The sequence below is a fragment of the Schistocerca cancellata genome, chromosome 2 (assembly GCF_023864275.1).
Source record: "Schistocerca cancellata isolate TAMUIC-IGC-003103 chromosome 2, iqSchCanc2.1, whole genome shotgun sequence".
In the NCBI taxonomy this organism is placed as follows: domain Eukaryota; kingdom Metazoa; phylum Arthropoda; class Insecta; order Orthoptera; family Acrididae; genus Schistocerca; species Schistocerca cancellata.
In genome coordinates, this window is record NC_064627.1 from 22158308 (window position 1) to 22180321 (window position 22014).

The following is a 22014-nucleotide window of genomic DNA, read 5'->3' on the forward strand; positions in this document are numbered from 1 at the left end:
CTGTTCTGTTCATGGTGCGAATGGAGCGGTCTACTGCCTGTCGAATCTTTGCAATAGTTCTGAAGCGAATGCCACGAAGTGGTTCCTTCATCTTCGGAATCAAATCAAAGTCACAAGGACTTAAGTCGACCGAACAGAGCAGCCACTGCTTGCGCTGTGTGCACCCTCGCATTGTCGTGCAAAATGATGGGTTCATCACCCATTCATCCTCACTATCAAGACATATACAGTGTTCCCGTCACTCTTTGTGGACGCCATTCACCGTTACTGCTCCCGCTGCCTCTGTGGTCCAAGTCAATGGGAGACTTGCTGGACCGATTCCTATACGTTGTTCTGCACGTCAGGGATGCCCCGTGCCCACACTACCATATGCCATCGCACTGGAATCCCTCATCGCCAGTCTTACAACTCACCTACAGGATTTCACCTTGTGTGATCATACCTGTCACTGCAGGACCTATGCAGAGGATCTCCTAATTCCCTTCTGTTCCCCGCTGGAATTCAGTGACGCCATCCAGTGGATTCAGCAGTAGGGACATATGTCAGGTAGCATCCTTAACGTTCACAAGTCGATGATGATGCATATCAGGCATGGACTCCAGGTTGTGGTACCAGACGCATTTCCCATCAGTACCACTCTTTGTTACTTAGGGGCAGACTTTACAGGCTCCACACACTTTCCGCTGGACTTTACAGCCCATGTGGCACTATGTTCACTGCCATGTCCAGTGCAGCTTGAACCAACTACCAGCATGTATGTGGCCCCTAAACTGGTACTTGTTGCCCAGATCCTCCCGATGCCATTGCACCTTGGTCACCGACTTAAATCGGCCATCGGATACTTCGCGTCAGCAGGTGCCCTTTGCGAGGTCCGCTACAACATTGCCTCCTCTAAAAGGTGACGTCAGACTCGTCAAAGTGCGAGCGCGAACCATCGCGCTTTTTGTGAATAGTATACTGCGGCACTGGTGGGGGTCCTCCCAGGCCTTAACACGTAGTCTCTTGGATACCCTCCGACCAACTTCTCCCCAAATGCCGATCGACATATCACTCATCTCCGTCTTAATGTACCATATCGTAACTTATTTCATAGCATTCAGCTACGTTCGGTACGATCTCCTGGTCACCTGCCGCCCTGTGCGAAGGGCTGTTATCCTTTGTTTGCATCGCCCACCCCTCACAGGCCCGTGTAAGTAGAGTACGTAGACGTTAATTGGCAGATGTTCTGGGGTTGCGTCCATGCACCCATTTTTAGCATCGTATGTGTCTGCACTCTGGCATGTCGTTATCAGTGGTAAATTCCCGATCAGTTGTCACCCTGCCGGCCGCGGTGGTCTAGCGGTTCTGGCGCTGCAGTCCGGAACCGCGGGACTGCTACGGTCGCAGGTTCGAATCCTGCCTCGGGCATGGGTGTGTGTGATGTCCTTAGGTTAGTTAGGTTTAAGTAGTTCTAAGTTCTAGGGGACTTATGACCTAAGGTGTTGAGTCCCATAGTGCTCAGAGCCATTTGAACCATTTTTTTGTCGCCCTCATCATATAGGACTGGCTACTTTGCCACTTTGCTTTGGCTGCCAACCCGACAACACCGACGCTGTGAAACAGGACGTTTGGCTCCTCATCCTGTGCATCATGGGCTGTTACCTCCGTGCTGCGCCAATGCCGGTTCCGCGGAGTTCATCCTGTTGGCCCAGATTTCACACTATGTGCTTACGAAACACCAACCAAACATCTGGTTTCGAAGTCAGGTGTTAGAATGCCTCTTTCACAACAGTCCACACAGAGTCCTCGACTTCTGGAATTGGGACGTGATCGCGCAAAGTATGCTCAGCCGGTTACCGACGAACTTTCGCAGGATAATACCACAGTGTCTTTTGTGATCCCTCCTTCATAGATGGGGTGTGTTTTGTTCCGTATTTCGTGACGCATTCGTGATCACCTGCCACGATAATGTGAACCGACACATATAGGCCAACAAAGAGATATGATACATCCAAACAAAGAAAAATCCTTGTTTTATGGTTGTTGGGATCTCCTAACTGTCATTCCTATCTCCCTTAAAGATTGACGCTAGAACTATTGCCCTTTTAGTTATCTTTGTTTTCTCAGTTGGGGGGGGGGGGGGGGGGACTTAGGGGTAGTTAGGATGGCGACTCCTGAAGACTGATCAGTTTATTTTTGTTTAGTAGGGTCACAATTGGCGGTGCGTCCTGCCTTTTTTGTTTTCTTTTGCTGGTACCCTTAACATCCTAACCGAACATAACTAAAAAAATTTAAAAAACTCGGTAGAGCACTTGACAAAAACAAAAAATAATAAAAAAGGAGCAGGAGATATGGGTTCGAATCTCGACTTTTAAAAAAAAACACATAAAAAAATCTCAGCCTCTGTACAAATTTTCATTCGCCGTTTCTGTCTGCATACATACATCAAAAGGGAATCCGTTGTTGCAAATGATTTACAACTTTAATCGGGAAGAGCACCATTGATATTCTTGATATCACCTTCTGTACAGACGTGGTCTGGTTCCGACTCTCTTGTCACGTTAACACACAGAACTCACGATTATGGTCAACGGAGATTCATCGATGTGTGCTTGAAACGCCATTGCACAACCAGAAAATTGGAACGTGGCTAGCAGTATTTAGACGGCGCTCTATTCGTCTTTTATTTTTTGAAGAAACCGTGGACAGTTAACGGTACTGTTTCAATAAATATCCACGACTTCATTGGCCACCTAAAGGAAAACGAAGTCAACTACAAGATAACGCTGCTATGTACACAGCTGGCAACACTGTGCTTCTTCTGTGAGAGTTCTTTGGGAGGCGCGTCATGTCAACGAAGCCATGGTCCCGTCGTTCGCAGGGCCTTACTCATCTGGCTTTCTTCTCTGGGGAGCAGCAAAATCTGGTATGTATCGCAACAGCCCACGTACGCTTTGTGACTGGAAAACTCAGGTAACTCGCTGTTGTTGTTGTTGTTGTGGTCTTCAGTACCGAGACTGGTTTGATACAGCTCTCCATGCTACTCTACCCTGTGCAAGCTTCTTCATCTCTCAGTACCTACTGCAACCTACATCCTTCTGAATCTGCTTAGTGTATTCATCTCTTGGTCTCCCTCTACGATTTTTACCCTCCACGCTGCCCTCCAATACTAAATTGGTGATCCCTTGATGCCTCAGAACATGTCCTACCAACCGATCCCTTCTTCTAGTCAAGTTGTGCCACAAACTCCTCTTCTCCCCAATTCTATTCAATACCTTCTCATTAGCTATGTGATCTACCCATCTAATCTTCAGCATTCCTCTGTAGCACCGCATTTCGAAAGCTTCTATTCTCTTCTCATCCAAACTATTTATGATCCATGTTTCACTTCCATACGTGGCTACACTCCATACAAATACTTTCAGGAACGACTTCCTGACACTTAAATCTATACTCGATGTTAACAAATTTCTCTTCTTCAGAAACGCTTTCCTTGACATTGCCAGTCTACATTTTATATCTTCTCTACTTCGACCATTTGCTCCTCAAATAGCAAAACTCCTCTACTACTTTAAGTGTCTCATTTCCTAATCTAATTCCCTCAGCATCACCCGACTAAATTCGACTGCATTCCATTATCCTCGTTTTGCTTTTGTTGAAGTTCATCTTATATTATCGTTTCAAGACACTGTCCATTCCGTTCAACTGCTATTCCAAGTCCTTTGCTGTCTCTGACAGAATTACAATGTCATCGGCGAACCTCAAAGTTTTTATTTCTTTTCCATGGATTTTAGTACCTACTCCGAATTTTTCTTTTGTTTCCCTTACTGCTTGCTCAATATACAGATTGAATAACATCGGGGAGAGGCTACAACCCTGTGTCACTCCCTTCCCAACCACTGCTTCCTTTTCATGCCCCTCGACTCTTATAACTGCCATTTGGTTTCTGTACAAATTGTAAATAGCCTTTCGCTCCTGTATTTTACCCCTGCCACCTTTAGAATTTGAAAGAGAGTATTCCAGTCAACATTGTCAAAAGCTTTCTCTAAGTCTACAAATGCTAGAAACGTAGGTTCGCCTTTTCTTAATCTTTCTTCTAAGATAAGTTGTAAGGTCAGTATTGCCTCACGTGTTCCAATATTTCTACGGAATCCAAACTCATCTTCCCCGAGGTCGGCTTCTACCAATTTTTCCATTCGTCTGTAAAGAATTCGTGTCAGTATTTTGCAGCTGTGACTTATTAAACTGATAGTTCGGTATTTTTCACATCTGTCAACACCTGCTTTCTTTGGGATTGGAATTACTATATTCTTCTTGAAGTCTGAGGGAATTTCGCCTGTCTCATACATCTTGCTCACCAGGTGGTAGAGTTTTGTCAGGACTGGCTCTCCCAAGTTTGTCAGTAGTTCTAATAGAATGTTGTCTACTCCCGGGGCCTTGTTTCGACTTAGGTCTTTCAGTGCTCTGTCAAACTCTTCACGCAGTATCGTAACTCCCATTTCATCTTCATCTGCATTCTCTTCCATTTCCATAATATTGTCCACAAGTACATCGCCCTTGTATAGACCCTCTGTATACTCCTTCCACCTTTCTGCTTTCCTTTCTTTGCTTAGAACTGAGTTTCCATCTGAGCTCTTGATATTCATACAAGTGGTTCTCTTTTCTCCAAAGGTCTCTTTAATTTTCCTGTAGGCAGTATCTATCTTACCCCTAATGAGATAAGCCTCTACATCCTTACATTTGTCCTCTAGCCATCCCTGCTTAGCCATTTTGCACTTCCTGTCGATCTCATTTTTGAGACATTTGTATTCCATTTTGGCTGCTTCATTTACTGCATTTTTATATTTTCTCCTTTCGTCAATTAAATTCAATATTTCTTCTGTTACCCAAGGATTTCTACCAGCCCTCGTCTTTTTACCTACCTGATCCTCTGCTGCCTTCACTACTTCATCCCTCAAAGCTACCCATCCTTCTTCTACTGTATTTCTTTCCCCCATTCCCGTCAATTGTTCCCTTATGCTCTCCCTGAAACTCTGTACAACCTCTGGTTTAGTCAGTTTATCCAGGTCCCATGTCCTTAAATTCTCCTTTTTGTAGTTTCTTCAGTTTTAATGTACAGTTCATAACCAATAGATTGTGGTCAGAGTCCACATATGCCCCTGGAAATGTCTTACAATTTAAAACCTGGTTCCTAAATCTCTGTCTTACCATTACATAATCTATGTGATACCTTCTAGTATCTCCAGGATTCTTCCACGTATACAACCTTCTTTTATGATTCTTGAACGAAGTGTTAGCTATGATTAAGTAACTGGGTAGGTGAGAAGAATTTCAAATCAGATCTGCAGAATGTGTTCTGCAAAAAAATTACGTGAGTTCCGGCTTGTATAGCCTTGGGTGTCATTTTGAACAAATGTTACAACAGCATAGCAACTTTACGAACAACTTGTACATAACTGCACCATCTCTGAAAAGTCTGAGGTTACTATCTGTCAGCAAGAAATCCTCAGCCCTCTCACATATTTCGTTTGAGACTACATACTGTCGTACTTTCGGAACGGACCTTGGTATGGGAGTGAGTGAAACATTTTTCAGGCTCCAGTAAGGTACCGCCTCTACCTTACTGCCTTGATTCATTGTTTTCAGGATGTCAGTGAGAAAAACAATAGATGTCTTTCTGTGTGACAGTTATTTTCGGAATCCCTTCTGGTTGTCATGCAGGAGGTCATTCTGGTCGGAGTACCTCGTTATATTTGAGCTCAGAACATATTACAATATTCTACATCGTATGGATGTCAATGATGCCGGACTGTAGTTTTGTGGACTACTTCTGCTACCTTTCCTGTAGACAGCTGTTACATTGCAACTGCAGACAAGGTATTTTTTGTTCGAAAGATCTATCGTAAATTATGGTTAATGAAGTGGATTACCCATCCGCAAATTCTTCATAGAATCTGATAGGGATTCCGAAAAGCTTTATAGCCCCATTCCAAAGAACTCTCAACGCTACTGGCACTAATCTCTCTATCACTTATTCCTGTAGAATTGCGAGAATTTAGCGTGTCTAGTAACTGCGAGATATCTGCTGTCGATAACCCCCTTACACTAACAATCGATGTGATAAGATACAGCAGTCAGATGTGTGGCATGATGCAGTTTCAGCTCTTCCATACAAATTTCAAATAACTCGCGCGTAGTGGATGGCAAAACATTTACCAACACAAGCGACCACACGAAAACAAGTAACACGTTAGGTTCTAAGATATAATAAGTTTAACATGATATATGGATAATATTAATGTCTTTTTCCATAACAGCCGCGCCATATCCATGTACATCGTCTCAAAATATGCAAAAGACGACTCACTGTACCCGAAAGATGTGAACAAACGTGTTCTCGTCGACCAAAAGCTGTTTTTCGATCAAGATCTATTCAACAGATTGGCCAGCGTTTTCGTAAGTACAACGTTGCTCGTTTCTATGTATATGTATAAACAACTCTTAGCGTGTTTAAACTGATTATTTCATTTCTCACTTTAGCTCCAATAACAGCAGTAGTCACTGTCCGTGATTTACCTCAGAAGCCTGAAAAGCCCACTACATTAATTTCCGACATTATTCACAATCAGGCCACAGAGATTGTAACACCATGAGGACGGTATGAGGCCTACATTAAACTGGTGTTACGCATACTACAGGCACGGATATCTAAATTATTAGCTTCTCAGCTATACTGCACGAAGCTGATAGAAATACCGCCATCTACTTTTCTCATGTAGGGAAAGATATTTGTAAATCATATCCGAATGTTGTTTGTTTGTGGGAATATCATTTTATGACACATGTTAGAAGTTTAGCTTGCATCTTATTGTCAATAATCTTAAGTAAATGTACTACTATAACATTAAATATAATATTAAACGGGAAACATTTCCTGAGATTCTACAAAATTAGCATTTATTTGGCCACGAAAAGGCTTTCGACTTCTTCGTCATCTTCAGGTGACAACTTCTTGTCGCAAATACAGGTACAATGACGTACGAGTTACACACACATTATTTACACAGAAGATACATAAGATTAAAAAGTATGACATGTAGAATGTTTACACAGGAAAGTATTACATTTTTTGTCACGCAGAAATAAGTACATTAACTAAAAAAGGAAAAAATTTTTTAGTGGAGGTTCTATTAACAACTGATGAATAATAATTGTTAATTTATAATTTAAATCTATTACTTGTAACTAAAACTAAATTTGAAAGAAAGAAAAACGGAAATCGAGTTTGATCAACTAATACTAATGTGGCATGTCACATATATTATGTATAATTATACCTGCGTGACAAAAAATGTAATGCTTCTTTATGTAAACACTATATATCATTTTTGTACCATTTGTATCTTCTGTGTAAACGGTAGTTGTGTAAGTAGCACGTTATTTGTGACATTCAGTTGTGACTTTAATATGGCCTAAGAAGCTGAAAGCCGGTTCGTGACCAAATAAATGTAATTTCGCATAACGTCAGGAAGTTTTGCCCGCCAAGCACTGACGGAAAGTAATCCACGCTATAATAAGAGAATATTTCTCCTACTTACCTCATGTCGATTCTCCATCAGTGTCATTATCGTTGTTAGCACAGTTGTCGAATCGGAAATTCCTGTTTGCTAAAAGACTATTTTTTCAGGCTGGAACTCATTCCATGTTCATACATGGACTTATAAACATGCCTTTGCATTTGTTCTTCTACATATTTCATTCATTCTTTTGTTATTTTCCGCATCACCCTGACAGTTTACAAGTAGTACTTCCTCAACACATTCTCACAAGACTGCTTAATCTTTGATTTCAGTAGTCTCAAATCCAGCATTTCAACGGGAACAAAAGAAATTCACTTATGTCACACATTTTTGGTTTACCATTTACAATCGTTATTAAACAATAATATTAGTTACAAATGTATAACACAACAACTGTTTTGCGTTGTAGTTTATTACATACAAATAAGTGACAAAGTGTATAAAATTTTGTTAAATTAATTTCATCGAGATTAAGTCACAATTCACGAAAGATATTCACATTGACTCTGTTATATATGCTTAGTATTAATGACTTGCTAGTAATACAGGATGTTCACGAGGTCCGACTATCATTTCAAATAATCATAACTTTGAAAAAATGAGTGTTTAGCAGCTCTCAAAGTTTTTTTCTGTTGTGACAGACTTTCACTGTATGCCCCATTCGTCGCTTACAAGAACCAGCGTGAAATTCGAGTTATGCCCATGTACTGATTAGCACTGCAGCATCAACAGTTCTACTTGTTGCATTGATTCGTACATGAAGGGTAGCAATATCACTGACTAGTGCAGTTTAATGGAAAGACATCGTGCGTTAGGGAACATCAAACATTAAGCCTCAGGCACGTGTTTTGTGTAGGTTTTCGGAGCCCTAAGTTGTGGCGGTTCACATGTCCGGAAACGTGAAACGTTGTCTCTTCTAAAAACAATAACTTTTTCAAGTAGTCATTGTCAGCATCTCTGGAGGTCAGAATGGAACACGCGAATGTATCCGTGGAGGACGATCCTTTGGCTGCAGACCTTGGGCCATTTGCTCTTCGTAGCCAAAAAGGCGTAACCGCTAATGTAATACGAGGGCGCGCTAAAAAGTAATACCTCCGAATTTTTTATGTGAAAACTTGTAAAGCTTTTTATACAAAACAAACGTTATTATATTCTTCATCTTTATTCTTCATGTGTACATATTTACAAGCGTTTGTCGCTGGAGGGCTCTGAATTGCTCGGTACCGTGTAACATGGCTGTACATAACGTAACTTTGTTGGTGCGTGAGAAACAACGTGCTGTAATCGTGTTCGTCCACACATGGAGCGCACTTTCCTTCAGCACGACAATGCCCGACCACACACGAGTGCTGCGACATCTGCTACAATTCGGCGCCTTGGGTCGAGTGTCATCGATCATCCCCCATTCTGTCGAGGAGTTCCTTGAAAAATCAAGCAGATTCTTGTTGTATTGCTGATTGCGTTTACTCAAACTTATGGCTTGACTTTTTTCTGGTTCATACACACTTTATTTTTATCTGTTATTAATTTTATGTTGTAATTTCACGTATTGAGACGTTCCATGACCTTGGAGATATGCTCCTCAGTTCGGTCCTATGGAACTTGACGTGTAAATAAAATATAATAAAAACGACTTGGCCCCATCCAATTTTAATTTTTTTTTCAAAACTTAAAAAACACCCTAGAGAATTTCGTTTTGATAATGATGAAGCGGTGCAGCCAGAGGTGAGATGGTAGCTCCGTCAACGAATTCAAACATTCTACAGTGACGGAATCAACAACCATATCTCTCGAGAAATGTGTTCGTCGCCAGGCAGAATAAGTTGACAAATATATATGTAGACACGAAGAATATATAGATTTAAAATGTTACTGACGTCTGTTTAATTTAAAAAGTTTTAAGAGCATTCGCATAAAAATTCGGAAGCATTACTTTTCAGCACGCTCTCGCATTTTGTGGATAATCACTGTTCCTGCAATTCGCATGTTGCACGAGTAACTGAGTTGTGTGGGCGGTGTTGAAATGTCAACACGTGCTTGAGTCACGGCGGAAAATCGACTTCGAGGAAGATCTTTGACACAACCTTTCTGTAAAGTATATAAAGTGCCTTATTAAGCATTTCTTTGCCGGTAGTACACTCTCATGTTGATGTCGATAATTCCATAGTACCATTGTCACACATTTGGATTCTGCATATCAGATTATACATTGCTTCTTCTCCTGGTCTGTCGCCATTTCGATCTACTCCAGGTCAAATCCGGAACAAAGGACAAAGGAAAAAAATGAGAGCTCCTAAACGTTTTGCAAGGAACCAATATTCTCTAACTCTAATATTTTTCAAGCTGTGATGTTCTGAAACGATAGTGGGTCTTGATGGCGGGTCTGTATGGACACCCCGTAACAAAATACATATGCAGTGAATCTTACGTGTTTTGTTAGTGTATTATGTTGTTTACGAATATGGTGTATGTTGTTTACTAAATATGAGCTGCTGAATATTGTCCACTGTAAATGTAAGAGGAAAATCGTAAATCATCGAGATTCAACATCAGCAGAATCGTGGCCTATACAATGTACGGTTTATTGTTCCATGATTCCGCTGCTCACTTTGGTGTGGAAGAGGGAATCGATGTGTAAGAGACGGCCACACTCAACGCCGTTAAGGTTATCAATGATATCAGTGAGTCCAGGAGACTAGCGCCCGAAAAATATGCATTTACTTGGTGCGACAGCGTTAAAGGAGATGATCAACAAACTGCAGTTGCAGACGTTACAAGAGAGGCGTTGTGGTTCAAATGGCTCTTAGCACTATGGGACTTAACATCTTAGGTCATCAGTCCCCTAGAACTTAGAACTACTTAAACCTAACCAACCCAAGCACATCACTTACATCCATGCCCGAGGCAGGATTCGAACCTGCGACCGTAGCAGTTACGCGGTTCCAGACTGAAGCGCCCAGAACCGCACGGGCACTCCGGCCGGCGAGGCGTTGTGCATCACGGAGAGATTCACTGTTAAAATTCCGAGACTGTATCTTCCAGGAAGAGGCAGGCAATGAGAGAGAGAGATTAGAGTTCATTGGGAGCCTTGCCGACGGTCATTCATCTGCATACCGTTCGTGAATGGAACAGGTAAAGGGGTCGGGGTGATAGTGGTACCAGCAGTACCCTCTACCACGTCACGTGACTTGACTTGTGGAGTATAGTTGGAGAAATGTGCTCTACCGAGCAGAGGTGTATTTACAACAAGGCACGTTTCCTCTAGGACACTGCAACATGGGGTGTCAGCGTGGTGACCATTGTTGCTGATTCTCTCGACGCGGCAGTAGAGAGAGGGTGCCGACAATGGTGTGCCCGATAACAACAGTGGATTCTATGACACCGGGTCCTCTCATCACACGAGTCCCTGTTCTGCTAACAGCATCGTGATGGACGCGTCGTTTTAGGAAGTCTCTAAGGAGAACGAACATAAACAGATTGCATTTGTCGTACGGGCCCAGAAGCTGGTGTGACGGTACGAGGTTCCAGTGCGAAAACAGCTTGATCATTTTTGTTTCACATAAGCGGCAATCTGGATAGCTGTTGTAACGTTTCTGATGTACACTTTAAAATCGATGCACCATTGGAGAATTGTCCAGATGGGACGGAAATCGGTAGATACAGGGTGTTTCAAAAATGACCGGTATATTTGAAACGGCAATAAAAACTAAACGAGCAGCGATAGAAATACACCGTTTGTTGCAATATGCTTGGGACAACAGTACATTTTCAGGCAGACAAACTTTCGAAATTACAGTAGTTACAATTTTCAACAACAGATGGCGCTGCGGTCTGGGAAACTCTATAGTACGATATTTTCCACATATCCACCATGCGTAGCAATAATATGGCGTAGTCTCTGAATGAAATTACCCGAAACCTTTGACAACGTGTCTGGCGGAATGGCTTCACATGCAGATGAGATGTACTGCTTCAGCTGTTCAATTGTTTCTGGATTCTGGCGGTACACCTGGTCTTTCACGTGTCCCCACAGAGAGAAGTCACAGGGGTTCAAGTCTGGCGAATAGGGAGCCAATCCACGCCGCCTCCTGTATGTTTCGGATAGCCCAAAGCAATCACACGATCATCGAAATATTCATTCAGGAAATTAAAGACGTCGGCCGTGCGATGTGGCCGAGCACCATCTTGCATAAACCACGAGGTGTTCGCAGTGTCGTCTAAGGCAGTTTGTACCGCCACAAATTCACGAAGAATGTCCAGATAGCGTGATGCAGTAATCGTTTCGGATCTGAAAAATGGGCCAATGATTCCTTTGGAAGAAATGGCAGCCCAGACCAGTACTTTTTGAGGATGCAGGGACGATGGGACTGCAACATGGGGCTTTTTGGTTCTCCATATGCGCCAGTTCTGTTTATTGACGAAGCCGTCCAGGTAAAAATAAGCTTCGTCAGTAAACCAAAAGCTGCCCACATGCATATCGCCGTTATCAATCCCGTGCACTATATCGTTAGCGAATGTCTCTCGTGCAGCAATGGTAGCGGCGCTGAGGGGTTGCTACGTTTGAATTTTGTGTGGATAGAGGTGTAAACTCTGGCGCATGAGACGATACGTGGACGTTGGCGTCATTTGGACCGCAGCTGCAACACGGCGAACGGAAACCCGAGGCCGCTGTCGGATCACCTGCTGCACTAGCTGCGCATTGCCCTCTGTGGTTGCCGTACGCGGTCGCCCTACCTCTCCAGCACGTTCATCCATCACGTTCCCAGTCCGTTGAAATTTTTCAAACAGATCCTTTATTGTATCGCTTTTCGGTCCTTTGGTTACATTAAACCTCCGTTGAAAACTTCGTCTTGTTGCAACAACACTGTGTTCTAGGCGGTGCATTTCCAACACCAGAAAAATTCTCTGTTCTAAGAAATAAACCATGTTGTCTACAGCATACTTGCACGTTGTGAACAGCACACGCTTACAGCAGAAAGACGACGTACAGAATGGCGCACCCACAGACTGCGTTGTCTTCTATAACTTTCACATCACTTGCAGCGCCATCTGTTGTTGAAAATTGTAACTACTGTAATTTCGAAAGTTTGTCCGCCTGAAAATGTACTGTTGTCCCAAGCATATTGCAACAAACGGTGTATTTCTATCGCTGCTCGTTTAGTTTTTATTGCCGTTTCAAATATACGGGTAATTTTTGAAACACCCTGTATGATGTGCACGTAAGACAAAGAAATCACAAACTGAGCATGTCAGTAACGTGTTGGTCCACCTCTGGACCTTATGCAAGCAGTTATTTGGCTTGGCGTTGATTGACAGAGTTTTAGGAAGCCTCCTGAGACGTTTCGTTCAGAATTCTGACCAATTGGCACGTTAGATGGTCAAAAACCCGAGCTGGTTGGAGTACCCTGTTCGTAACGCTGCAAACGTTCTCAATTGGCAAGAGATCCGGCGAACTTGCTGACCGAAGCAGGGATTGACAAGCACATAGACAAGCAGTAGAAACTCTGAACGTGTGCGAGGGGCAGATTATTTTGCTGAAATGTAAGCTCAGGAGGGGTTGCCGGGGATGGCAACAGAACGGGGCGTAGAATATCGTGGACCAAGCGCTGTACTGTAACGGTACCGTGCATGACAACGGGAGGGGTCCTGCTCTGAAACCATATCGTGCGCCAGACAGTGAGCCCTGGCTGTCGGGCCGTACGGTGGGCGAGAGTCAGGCTGGTTTCCCGCCGCTGTCCGCGGCGACTCCAGTCACGCCTTCGCCGGTTATCGAGGATCAGCTCGACGTGAGGCTCGCCGCTGAAGACAATTCTGCTCCACTCAATGAGAGTCCAGGCCGAAGGCGTGTCTCGAGGTGCCCAGGACAGCGGTGGAATACCAACCCCACATTCGCCCGCCATACGACCGTGTGCAAGACGCTGAGAAAATTACTGCTTCCGCAGTTTTTACGGTAAATATCGGCCCAGTAACTGTATATCATCAACTGTAAAATAATAAAGTATCTAGTTTTATATAATATGTTCAGATGTACGCCTTACAATCTATCCGTGGAATTTTTTTTTTGTGTTCCAAAATTACCTGTGCCTTTCACTTTCGTGGCTTTCATGAAAATTTTAATAAATGTGTTAAGCATTATTGCGGTTTATTTACAGTCTAAGTAACGTAAAAAAATGTGCCAGTTGCGAGTAGGACTCCCGCTCTGAAGGTTCCGAACAAACTTAATTACGTATATAGACAGTTCTTCCATGCCGGGAGTGTGGAATCTCGACGATTTTTGTCTGTTATCGACATTGATACTGACAAGACATCGGTCTCGGGAATTCCAAGACTTCCGGGTATGTTTTAATTTCAAGTTTGAAGTTGAGTAACAAATGAGGAAAGAATATTTTTTCGTGTTAGATGATTACAAATTAAGACTTTCCCAATTTTTTCCCTTTACTTGTACTGCTAAACCTTGCTTCTTCACAAATTTCATGATTAATAGGTCAACAGGAAGTGTCCCACAGGTTTCGATGCGTCAGTTTGCGACTATTACAATATGTGACATAAATGGTCGTGTCTTTTGATTGCATTGACTTAGAAACTATAATTTTTTACACCGCCAAGGGCTCGTAGACCCAATATGTGACATGAATTTCAGCTTGACGCGTGTTCCTGAGGAGAAAGGTTTTTAACAGTCGGACAGGCAGACAGACGGACTCACAACAAAGCTATCCCATAAGTGTTCCGATTTTACCGATTGAGGTACGAAACCCTGTAACTGAAAATAATAAAAAAAAAATCCGCATATGGACCCGACCACACGAGACTCGGGTTACCGTACTGGGTCCTGACGGCTGCACGAACCGCTGCCAAGATTCTATGCTAACATAAATGGCTCACGTCTTACCCGACCAGCGCCAAAAATACCGTAAACGCGGGCTGCTTGAGCCCAGATTTCGAAACTTCTGACATTATATTTAAAAATGGGCACAACAGATTTTTTCACAGACACACATTATATTATTAAACTATCGTTTATTATGGATACTTTAACGTGCAGTACGCATTGTTTGTGACATAGTAAATATTTTTATTTTTCTATTTTATTAACCTTACAGTTGGGTTACTTGAACCCAGACTTTAATTCCCATAGATACTTCCATTTGAAGGCAGTTTGGGTCCAAGTAGGTTGATGGTTATTTGAAAAACATAATTTCTGATCATCCAGTGAACTTCCAAACGTTTATTTTAAGGACAAATATTATTTTTGAACAACACGTTTTATATATTGTACAAACAAAAGAATGTAGGGATATAACAATGATTAGAGTCCAGTTAAGGAAAAGAAACCTCTTTTTATTAATTTTTGGGGTTCTATTGTCATTACCACATCTTCAAATTTATACAACAAGACATCCTTATTTTTAGTGTAGACTCCATGCAGTCGACTCTAACACCTTCTGCTTCTATAGCGAGGACGCCTCCTGGGTATTCCTTCCCGTTCCATTTTACCAGAACAAACTTGCCTATTTTTAGGTCATCTTTCGTTACAGGCGCCGGTGACGGTGTTGATTTGCCTCTGGTTTGGCAAGAAGCCATAGACAAGTGTCCTACGTGTTCCTCATCACTGTTGTGGAGGCTGAGGTCGCTGTCACCTCCTGATCTCAAACTGAATGCGTCATCTTCTTCTGACGTGGAGTCTTCCTATTTTTGTTTTCTTTTTCCTATGATGGTCTTGGTTGTTTTTTAAGATGCTTTCATTTTTCGACTTTCTTCCTGGTGTTGGGTGTTTTCCACAGAGGCAATAGTATTACTGGTAGAGCAGAAATCAGACACACTTACACTCTGTGAAGGTGGCACTTTTTTCCTCTTAGTAGAGCGAGGTGTAACAAACTCGCCCCTCTTCTCTTGAAGTCGTTGAAGAAATGCACCCGCAATCATAGACAAGTCTACATTTGCCTTGGATTTGTCTTGATTTGGCAAATGGCGTATGATCTGATTTTCGTCTAGAGGCACCAATCAAGCTTTCTTGAAACCTGCCTTTAGGTTGCTTTTCATGTTTGGACCAATTTCTTCTAAAACAGCTCGCTGCAACAGTGGGAACTGATCCTTTGGAAGCACACCGATTCTTTTATCTGCATCTAATTGCTTCCAACGGTCAAGAACATCCTTCCACCTCATTTTGGGCTCAAGTTAGTCTCCAGGGTTCAAGTTTACGGTACTTATTTTTTCTAAACGCTTTTCCTTCTGTAGCTTCTGTCACTTTAATTTCTGGTCAAGCCCTGCATATGCCATAAATAGGACGAAATCCATTATTGATGATTGGGCGTGGTCCGTCTGTAAGACCCCCGCGGTGGCGGTTGGTCTGCCGGCGAAGCGTGAACCCCAGGGCTACGGCACAGAGCCACGAACTCACGACCTCTGCGAGCGAGTGGCGGGCCGATGGCGACGTCGGCTATCCATCGGATGCTGGAGCGTCCAGCAGCGCTGGGGGACGCTGTTCCTGGCAGATCGATCGGCGCGAATAGGCAACGGCCCAGTGTCTGCCCGGAGTCCCAGCCTACGTTCACACAACGAGTCGCGCGTTACGCACATTGGTTGCATTGTCAGACGCGTGACTTCGGGTCGGTGTACCGCTACACAGCTTTTGGTAAAGTTACACTTTACATGTAAAGTTACATGTAAAGTTACATAGACAATACAGAGTGTTTACAAATTACGAGGGCAGTTCAATAAGTAGTGCAACACATTTTTTTTTCTGAAACAGGGGTTGTTTTATTCAGCATTGAAATACACCAGGTTATTCCCCAATCTTTTAGCTACACAACACTATTTTTCAACGTAATCTCCATTCAATGCTACGGCCTTACGCCACCTTGAAATGAGGGCCTGTATGCCTGCACGGTACCATTCCACTGGTCGATGTCGGAGCCAACGTCGTACTGCATCAATAACTTCTTCATCATCCGCGTAGTGCCTCCCACGGATTGCGTCCTTCATTGGGCCAAACATATGGAAATTCGACGGTGCGAGATCGGGGCTGTAGGGTGCATGAGGAAGAACAGTCCACTGAAGTTTTGTGAGCTCCTCTCGGGTGCGAAGACTTGTGTGAGTTCTTGCGTTGTCGTGAAGAAGGAGAAGTTCGTTCAGATTTTTGTGCCTTCGAACACGCTGAAGTCGTTTCTTCAATTTCTGAAGCGTAGCACAATACACATCAGAGTTGATCGTTTGACCATGGGGAAGGACATCGAACAGAATAACCCCTTCAGCGTCCCAGAAGACTGTAACCGTGACTTTACCGGCTGAGGGTATGGCTTTAAACTTTTTCTTGGTAGGGGAGTGGGTGTGGCGCCACTCCATTGATTGCCGTTTTGTTTCAGGTTCGAAGTGATGAACCCATGTTTCATCGCCTGTAACAATCTTTGACAAGAAATTGTCACCCTCAGCCACATGACGAGCAAGCAATTCCGCACAGATGGTTCACCATAAAGTGTTCGGTTAGACAACGAGGGACCCAGCGGGAACAAACCTTTGAATATCCCAACTGGTGAACAATTGTGACAGCACTACCAACAGAGATGTCAAGTTGAGCACTGAGTTGTTTGATGGTGATCCATCGATCATCTCGAACGAGTGTGTTCGCACGCTCCGCCATTGCAGGAGTCACAGCTGTGCACGGCCGGCCCGCACGTGGGAGATCAGACAGTCTTGCTTGACCTTGCGGCGATGATGACACACGCTTTGTCCAACGACTCACCGTGCTTTTGTCCACTGCCAGATCACCGTAGACATTCTGCAAGCGCCTATGAATATCTGAGATGCCCTGGTTTTCCGCCAAAAGAAACTCGATCACTGCCCATTGTTTGCAACGCACATCCGTTACAGACGCCATTTTAACAGCTCCGTACAGCGCTGCCACCTGTCGGAAGTCAATGAAACTATACGAGACGAAGCGGGAATGTTTGAAAATATTCCACAAGAAATTTCCGGTTTTTTCAACCAAAATTGGCCGAGAAAAAAAAAGTGTTGCATTACTTATTGAACTGCCCTCGTAGTTATAGTCAGGTAACCATTATCGTGAAAAGGGTTAATAACTTACAGAAACGTTTGATGTAGCACTGAATGCAGTATATCTTCAAGTTTCATTCCCGCCTAACACTGTTAGTTCCCGAAGTTCCAGTTAGGTGGCATTCGTAAATCAGTTATTCCAAACATCATCACGAAGTCGTATAACGGTCAGAACGTACGCAGTGTACCTCATGGTTTCATGAACCAAATCCGCTACTACGGATCAGAGACAATTGTGCACTACATATCGCAAGTCACCGCCTCAAAGACGAACTAGCATTAATCGGTACAACTGTTTCACAATCACATCACATAGGAGGCCGTGTCATGGTCGTCCAGCAGTCTCTGACGTACGTAGTCCAGGTATATCAATCAGGCATGCTAGCCTAGAATTGAATATGGCCTACTGTTACACTGTGGAAGGTATTACAAAAACCCCTGTCATTCAGACCCTGCAAACTGGAACTGTTGCAAGCTTTAAGAGGAAGTGACAAAGAAAAATGAGCTGAGTTTTGTTTAGAAATTTTTAACAAAATGCATACTAAAGATGACTTTCATTCCATATACTCAGTTGTACAATAACTATGTCTCGCAGACAGGCGTGTGAACAATATACGCAAATGTCAGGATTTGAGAGAAGGCGTGTAGTTGGACTCAGAGGAGTAATCGATGACTCGCTCGACATTGAATACGAGTGATGTCATTATTCGAAGATGTTGGCAGGAATGGATGAATCATGGCCGAACACAGTGTCAAGAAGTAAGCGACCGATGAGAGAGATGACGGAACGAGATGACCGAGCAATCGTCAGAGCCGCTGCAATCTCGTTGACTGGCGTGGAATTGTCTTTAGTGGTAAATCCCTCGTCGAATTCAGCCCTGATGACCAGCGATACGCGTCTGGAGACGCCCTGCTGAGCAGTGGGATACCAAGCTGGCTGTCAACCGGCATACTGCCCGACAACCAGGACTGATGTTTTGGGGTGCCATTTCTTTTCGTAGCAGGATCTCTTTGGCTGCCATCCGCGCCAGACTTACACGCAGCTGCATGTTGACGCTTTTCTACTCGCCGTTTTGTTGCCCTGCATCGCAAGGCATCCGGAGCTTCATGTCGACTACATGACGTCCGCCCGCGCACGACGACGGTTCTTACTGCGTGTCGTCACGCATACCGAACCCTGCCTTGGCCAGCAGCGTCCCCAACTGAGAAAGTTTGGAGCATAATGGGCAGGGCCCTCGGTCTCAGGATTTTGACGAACTAACGCGCCAATTTGGCGGGATTTGCCACAATATCCCTCTGGACGATATCCAACAACCCTATGAATCAATGCAAAGCCCAATAATTTCTTGTGTAAGGGCCAGAGGTGGTCCAACTCGTTATTTACTTGCTCAGTTTGTGAACCTCTTCCTCCTGAATAAATTATCCAGTATTTCTGAAATTATAGTAATTTGACTGCACATGCACATCACGCCTGCCGATATCCGTCCCATTTGAATAATTCCTTCGTGGTGCGTCGTTTTGTCTTTTTTTTTGAGTGTGTTATCTTTCTAATATTTTTTATATTGTTTCTCGCGTTTGTCTCTACAATGGTTATCGGTTACGTTGAGATCTTGAACATCTTCTGATCTATTACAACAAATAAAAGGCATGGTAAGTTCGACATCACGACGAGCTTTCAAACGTACGTTGTTTGTTGTCGGATGGTTAAGAAACTTATGTAGTACCATTTCAAACCTTTTCGAGAATGCTAACATAAGGAAGAGTGCAACAAAGGTATTTTCTCTTTCCATATATTGCTGCATTAACATTCGTCCTCGTCACAAATATTTTTGTGCAAGGTGGTGTAAGGGTTACAGAGAGAGATTAATTGAGATAGCAGACGCTGGAGCCACCTTTCAGTGCTTTCTTAGCCTCACTATAGAGAATGTTTATGTCGCTTACAGTTCAAGCATGTTTTGCCCCTCTGCGGAAATAGAGCAATCTTTACTTTCGAACTACTTTGAAGACTTCTAGTTGTTTGTGTAGGATGTGTCGTTGACTCGATTTTCTCACACAAGTCGTTACCTCTGCACTCGACTTATGGTCGAATGTTTGAAATGTAAAACACCGCTTAGAGATTTTAGTTCCAGGAAATCTCCATCAGAAACTAGAACTATGAGTTTTTCGACCTTAGTCTAATCGTTCAGGAAACTCGATCTTTCTTTCTAATGCCTCATTGTTGCTAGACGTAAGAAAACTGTTAGTTATTGCATTCGTAGATCTAAGAAAAGTCTTCGACAATGTGAAATGAAATATGGTAATGAAAATTGTTCAGTGTTGGTCTAAGTCTCAGAGATCGATGAATAGTATATGGATTGTCTATCAGCGAATTATTTAAACTCTAATGGTGAAATATGTTCAACCCGTATATTGATAAAGAAATTGACGAATATAAAGAATATATCGGAGAAAAAAATCAAAATTCGCTTCGACAGAGTTGTCACTGAGGAGAACGAAGGGAAAGCGTTAGCAAGAACAAAATCAAGAAAGCAGGCATTAGAGTTAATGACACACCGTTCGTTCAGGGTAGTAAATACCGTTAACTACTTTCAAAGCAAAATCGTATCATATGTTAAAAGCTCAATGGAAATAAATAATAGAACTGCACAAGCAAAGGCAACCTAGTACAAGAAAATGGTGGTTCTTACGTAAAGGAACCTAAATGATGCTTCGTCTGGAGCATAGCCTTAGTCGACTCAGAAACATGGACTAGTAAACGAAAATTTGTTAGAAGAGTAGGTGAAGACAGAAAGATCGCTGTTAGCAACAGAACGGAAAAGATGTAGTGCATTAATTAGTCATATCGACCGACACATTCGTTTTCTAATTCATGCTTGGAGTGATTCAGGATAAGCGTTAATTCAGATGAAGCATGGTGTAGGAGCAGGATCCAATGAAGCAATGAGAGACTAACTGGAAACAGAGAGCAGTTAGAAGAATTTCTGCCAATCGATCGTCGAATAGAGAATTAACAGACCACGTCGTTGTTAAGTCTGTAATGTTCCACTGTCTGCAAGAGAATAAATTCGCTTTGGTTTTCTGCTTGCCTTGTGAGTTTTTTTACCTGTAATTCATGTTTACTCGCAAGTCCGCTTAGATGAGCTGTAATGGTAACTATATAATCATTGACCTCTGTGTTAACCTTATGCTTTTTTACAACAGCGACCACAAATTTTTGGCACATCGTTGGATCCCAGCAGTGTGGACAAAGTAAACGACAGTCTAGAGAGCCTGACACGAATGCTGGAAGACAAACAGTGGTTGGCTGGAGAGAAGATCACCCTTGCAGACTACGCTGTAGCTATTACTCTCGCTGGAGTTGAGGTAAACCTGCACACATATCCTATTCGAAAGTCATAAGTAAATGACTACACGCTTATAACACTCTTCGTTCTGCTTTTTATTACAATCATAACATAGCATATGAATGTTGTTCGTTGTTCATAAAATATTGCTGTTTGAAGCAATACTTAGTGAAATTAGTTTACTTTGCCGAGAATTATCACGTATTTTTTTATTGCAATGGCCGTTGACGCCACACGTTAAGTAGTTACTTTATTAGCGTCTAATCTTTGTAATCCACACGTTAAGTAATTATTTAGTAAGCGTCTAACTATTATAACTTATTCCTTCCAGCTCGCTCCAGAGGCTGCTGGACTTGACCTCATGAAGTACTCTAACATCAAGCAGTGGCTTTCACGTTTTGAAGGTTGCACTCCACAGATTTTTGAACATCGCAAAGGATTACGTGAAGCTCTCGTGCAAAGACTACAGTCAGTAAAGTAAATTACGTAATAAGAATTTGTAAATATAATATTGTGCTGAAATAAATCTCCTGTGTTCCTAACACCTTTTCGTTAAATGAAAATACCGATCCAGCATATTTTCCAAAACTTTTTGAGATAGTGACAGAAGTAGAAACAGAACTTGGAAAAGATTTAAAAGTATGATTAACTCGGGAAATTACGTATCCACGAGACTCACATTTCCATAGCCTTTCTCCGCAACTGATATTGCCGAGGCATCCGTCTGCAAAGGCGTTTGGCTCAAAGGTATACCATTTGTATACATCCAATTGCGTTCACTGATTGTGATGCAAAAGCGGAGGTCAATAATTTATATGACAGAACATGAGCAGTTAGGTTCAGACCATAGGAGAAAAGTATTATATGACAGTATTACGAACTATTACTTGATCAAGGCACCTAGCAGTAAATGACAGGGAAAATGCTGCAGATGGCAGTGCGGAGGAAAATTTTAACTCTTTCTTGTATATATTTCTACATAACTTGAGTCTCGTTTTCCCTAACAGAAACAAGGACAAAATTAAAAGTAAGCAAAGTTGTGTCAGTTGGATTTCAATGAA

The 22014-nt window shown here is 42.7% G+C and overlaps 1 protein-coding gene across 1 annotated transcript in view; it reads left to right on the plus strand.

Annotated features, from left to right (window-relative positions):
- Positions 1–21486, plus strand: part of LOC126143591 (glutathione S-transferase 1-1-like) — a 45373-nt gene extending 23887 nt beyond the window's left edge. The window contains exons 4-6 of the mRNA XM_049915438.1: positions 6297–6435; positions 20811–20972; positions 21285–21486. Coding sequence (XP_049771395.1) covers positions 6297–6435; positions 20811–20972; positions 21285–21434 — 451 coding nt within the window. The 3' untranslated portion in view covers positions 21435–21486. The remainder of the gene's footprint in view (positions 1–6296; positions 6436–20810; positions 20973–21284) is intronic.
- Positions 21487–22014: the final 528 nt, after the last annotated feature.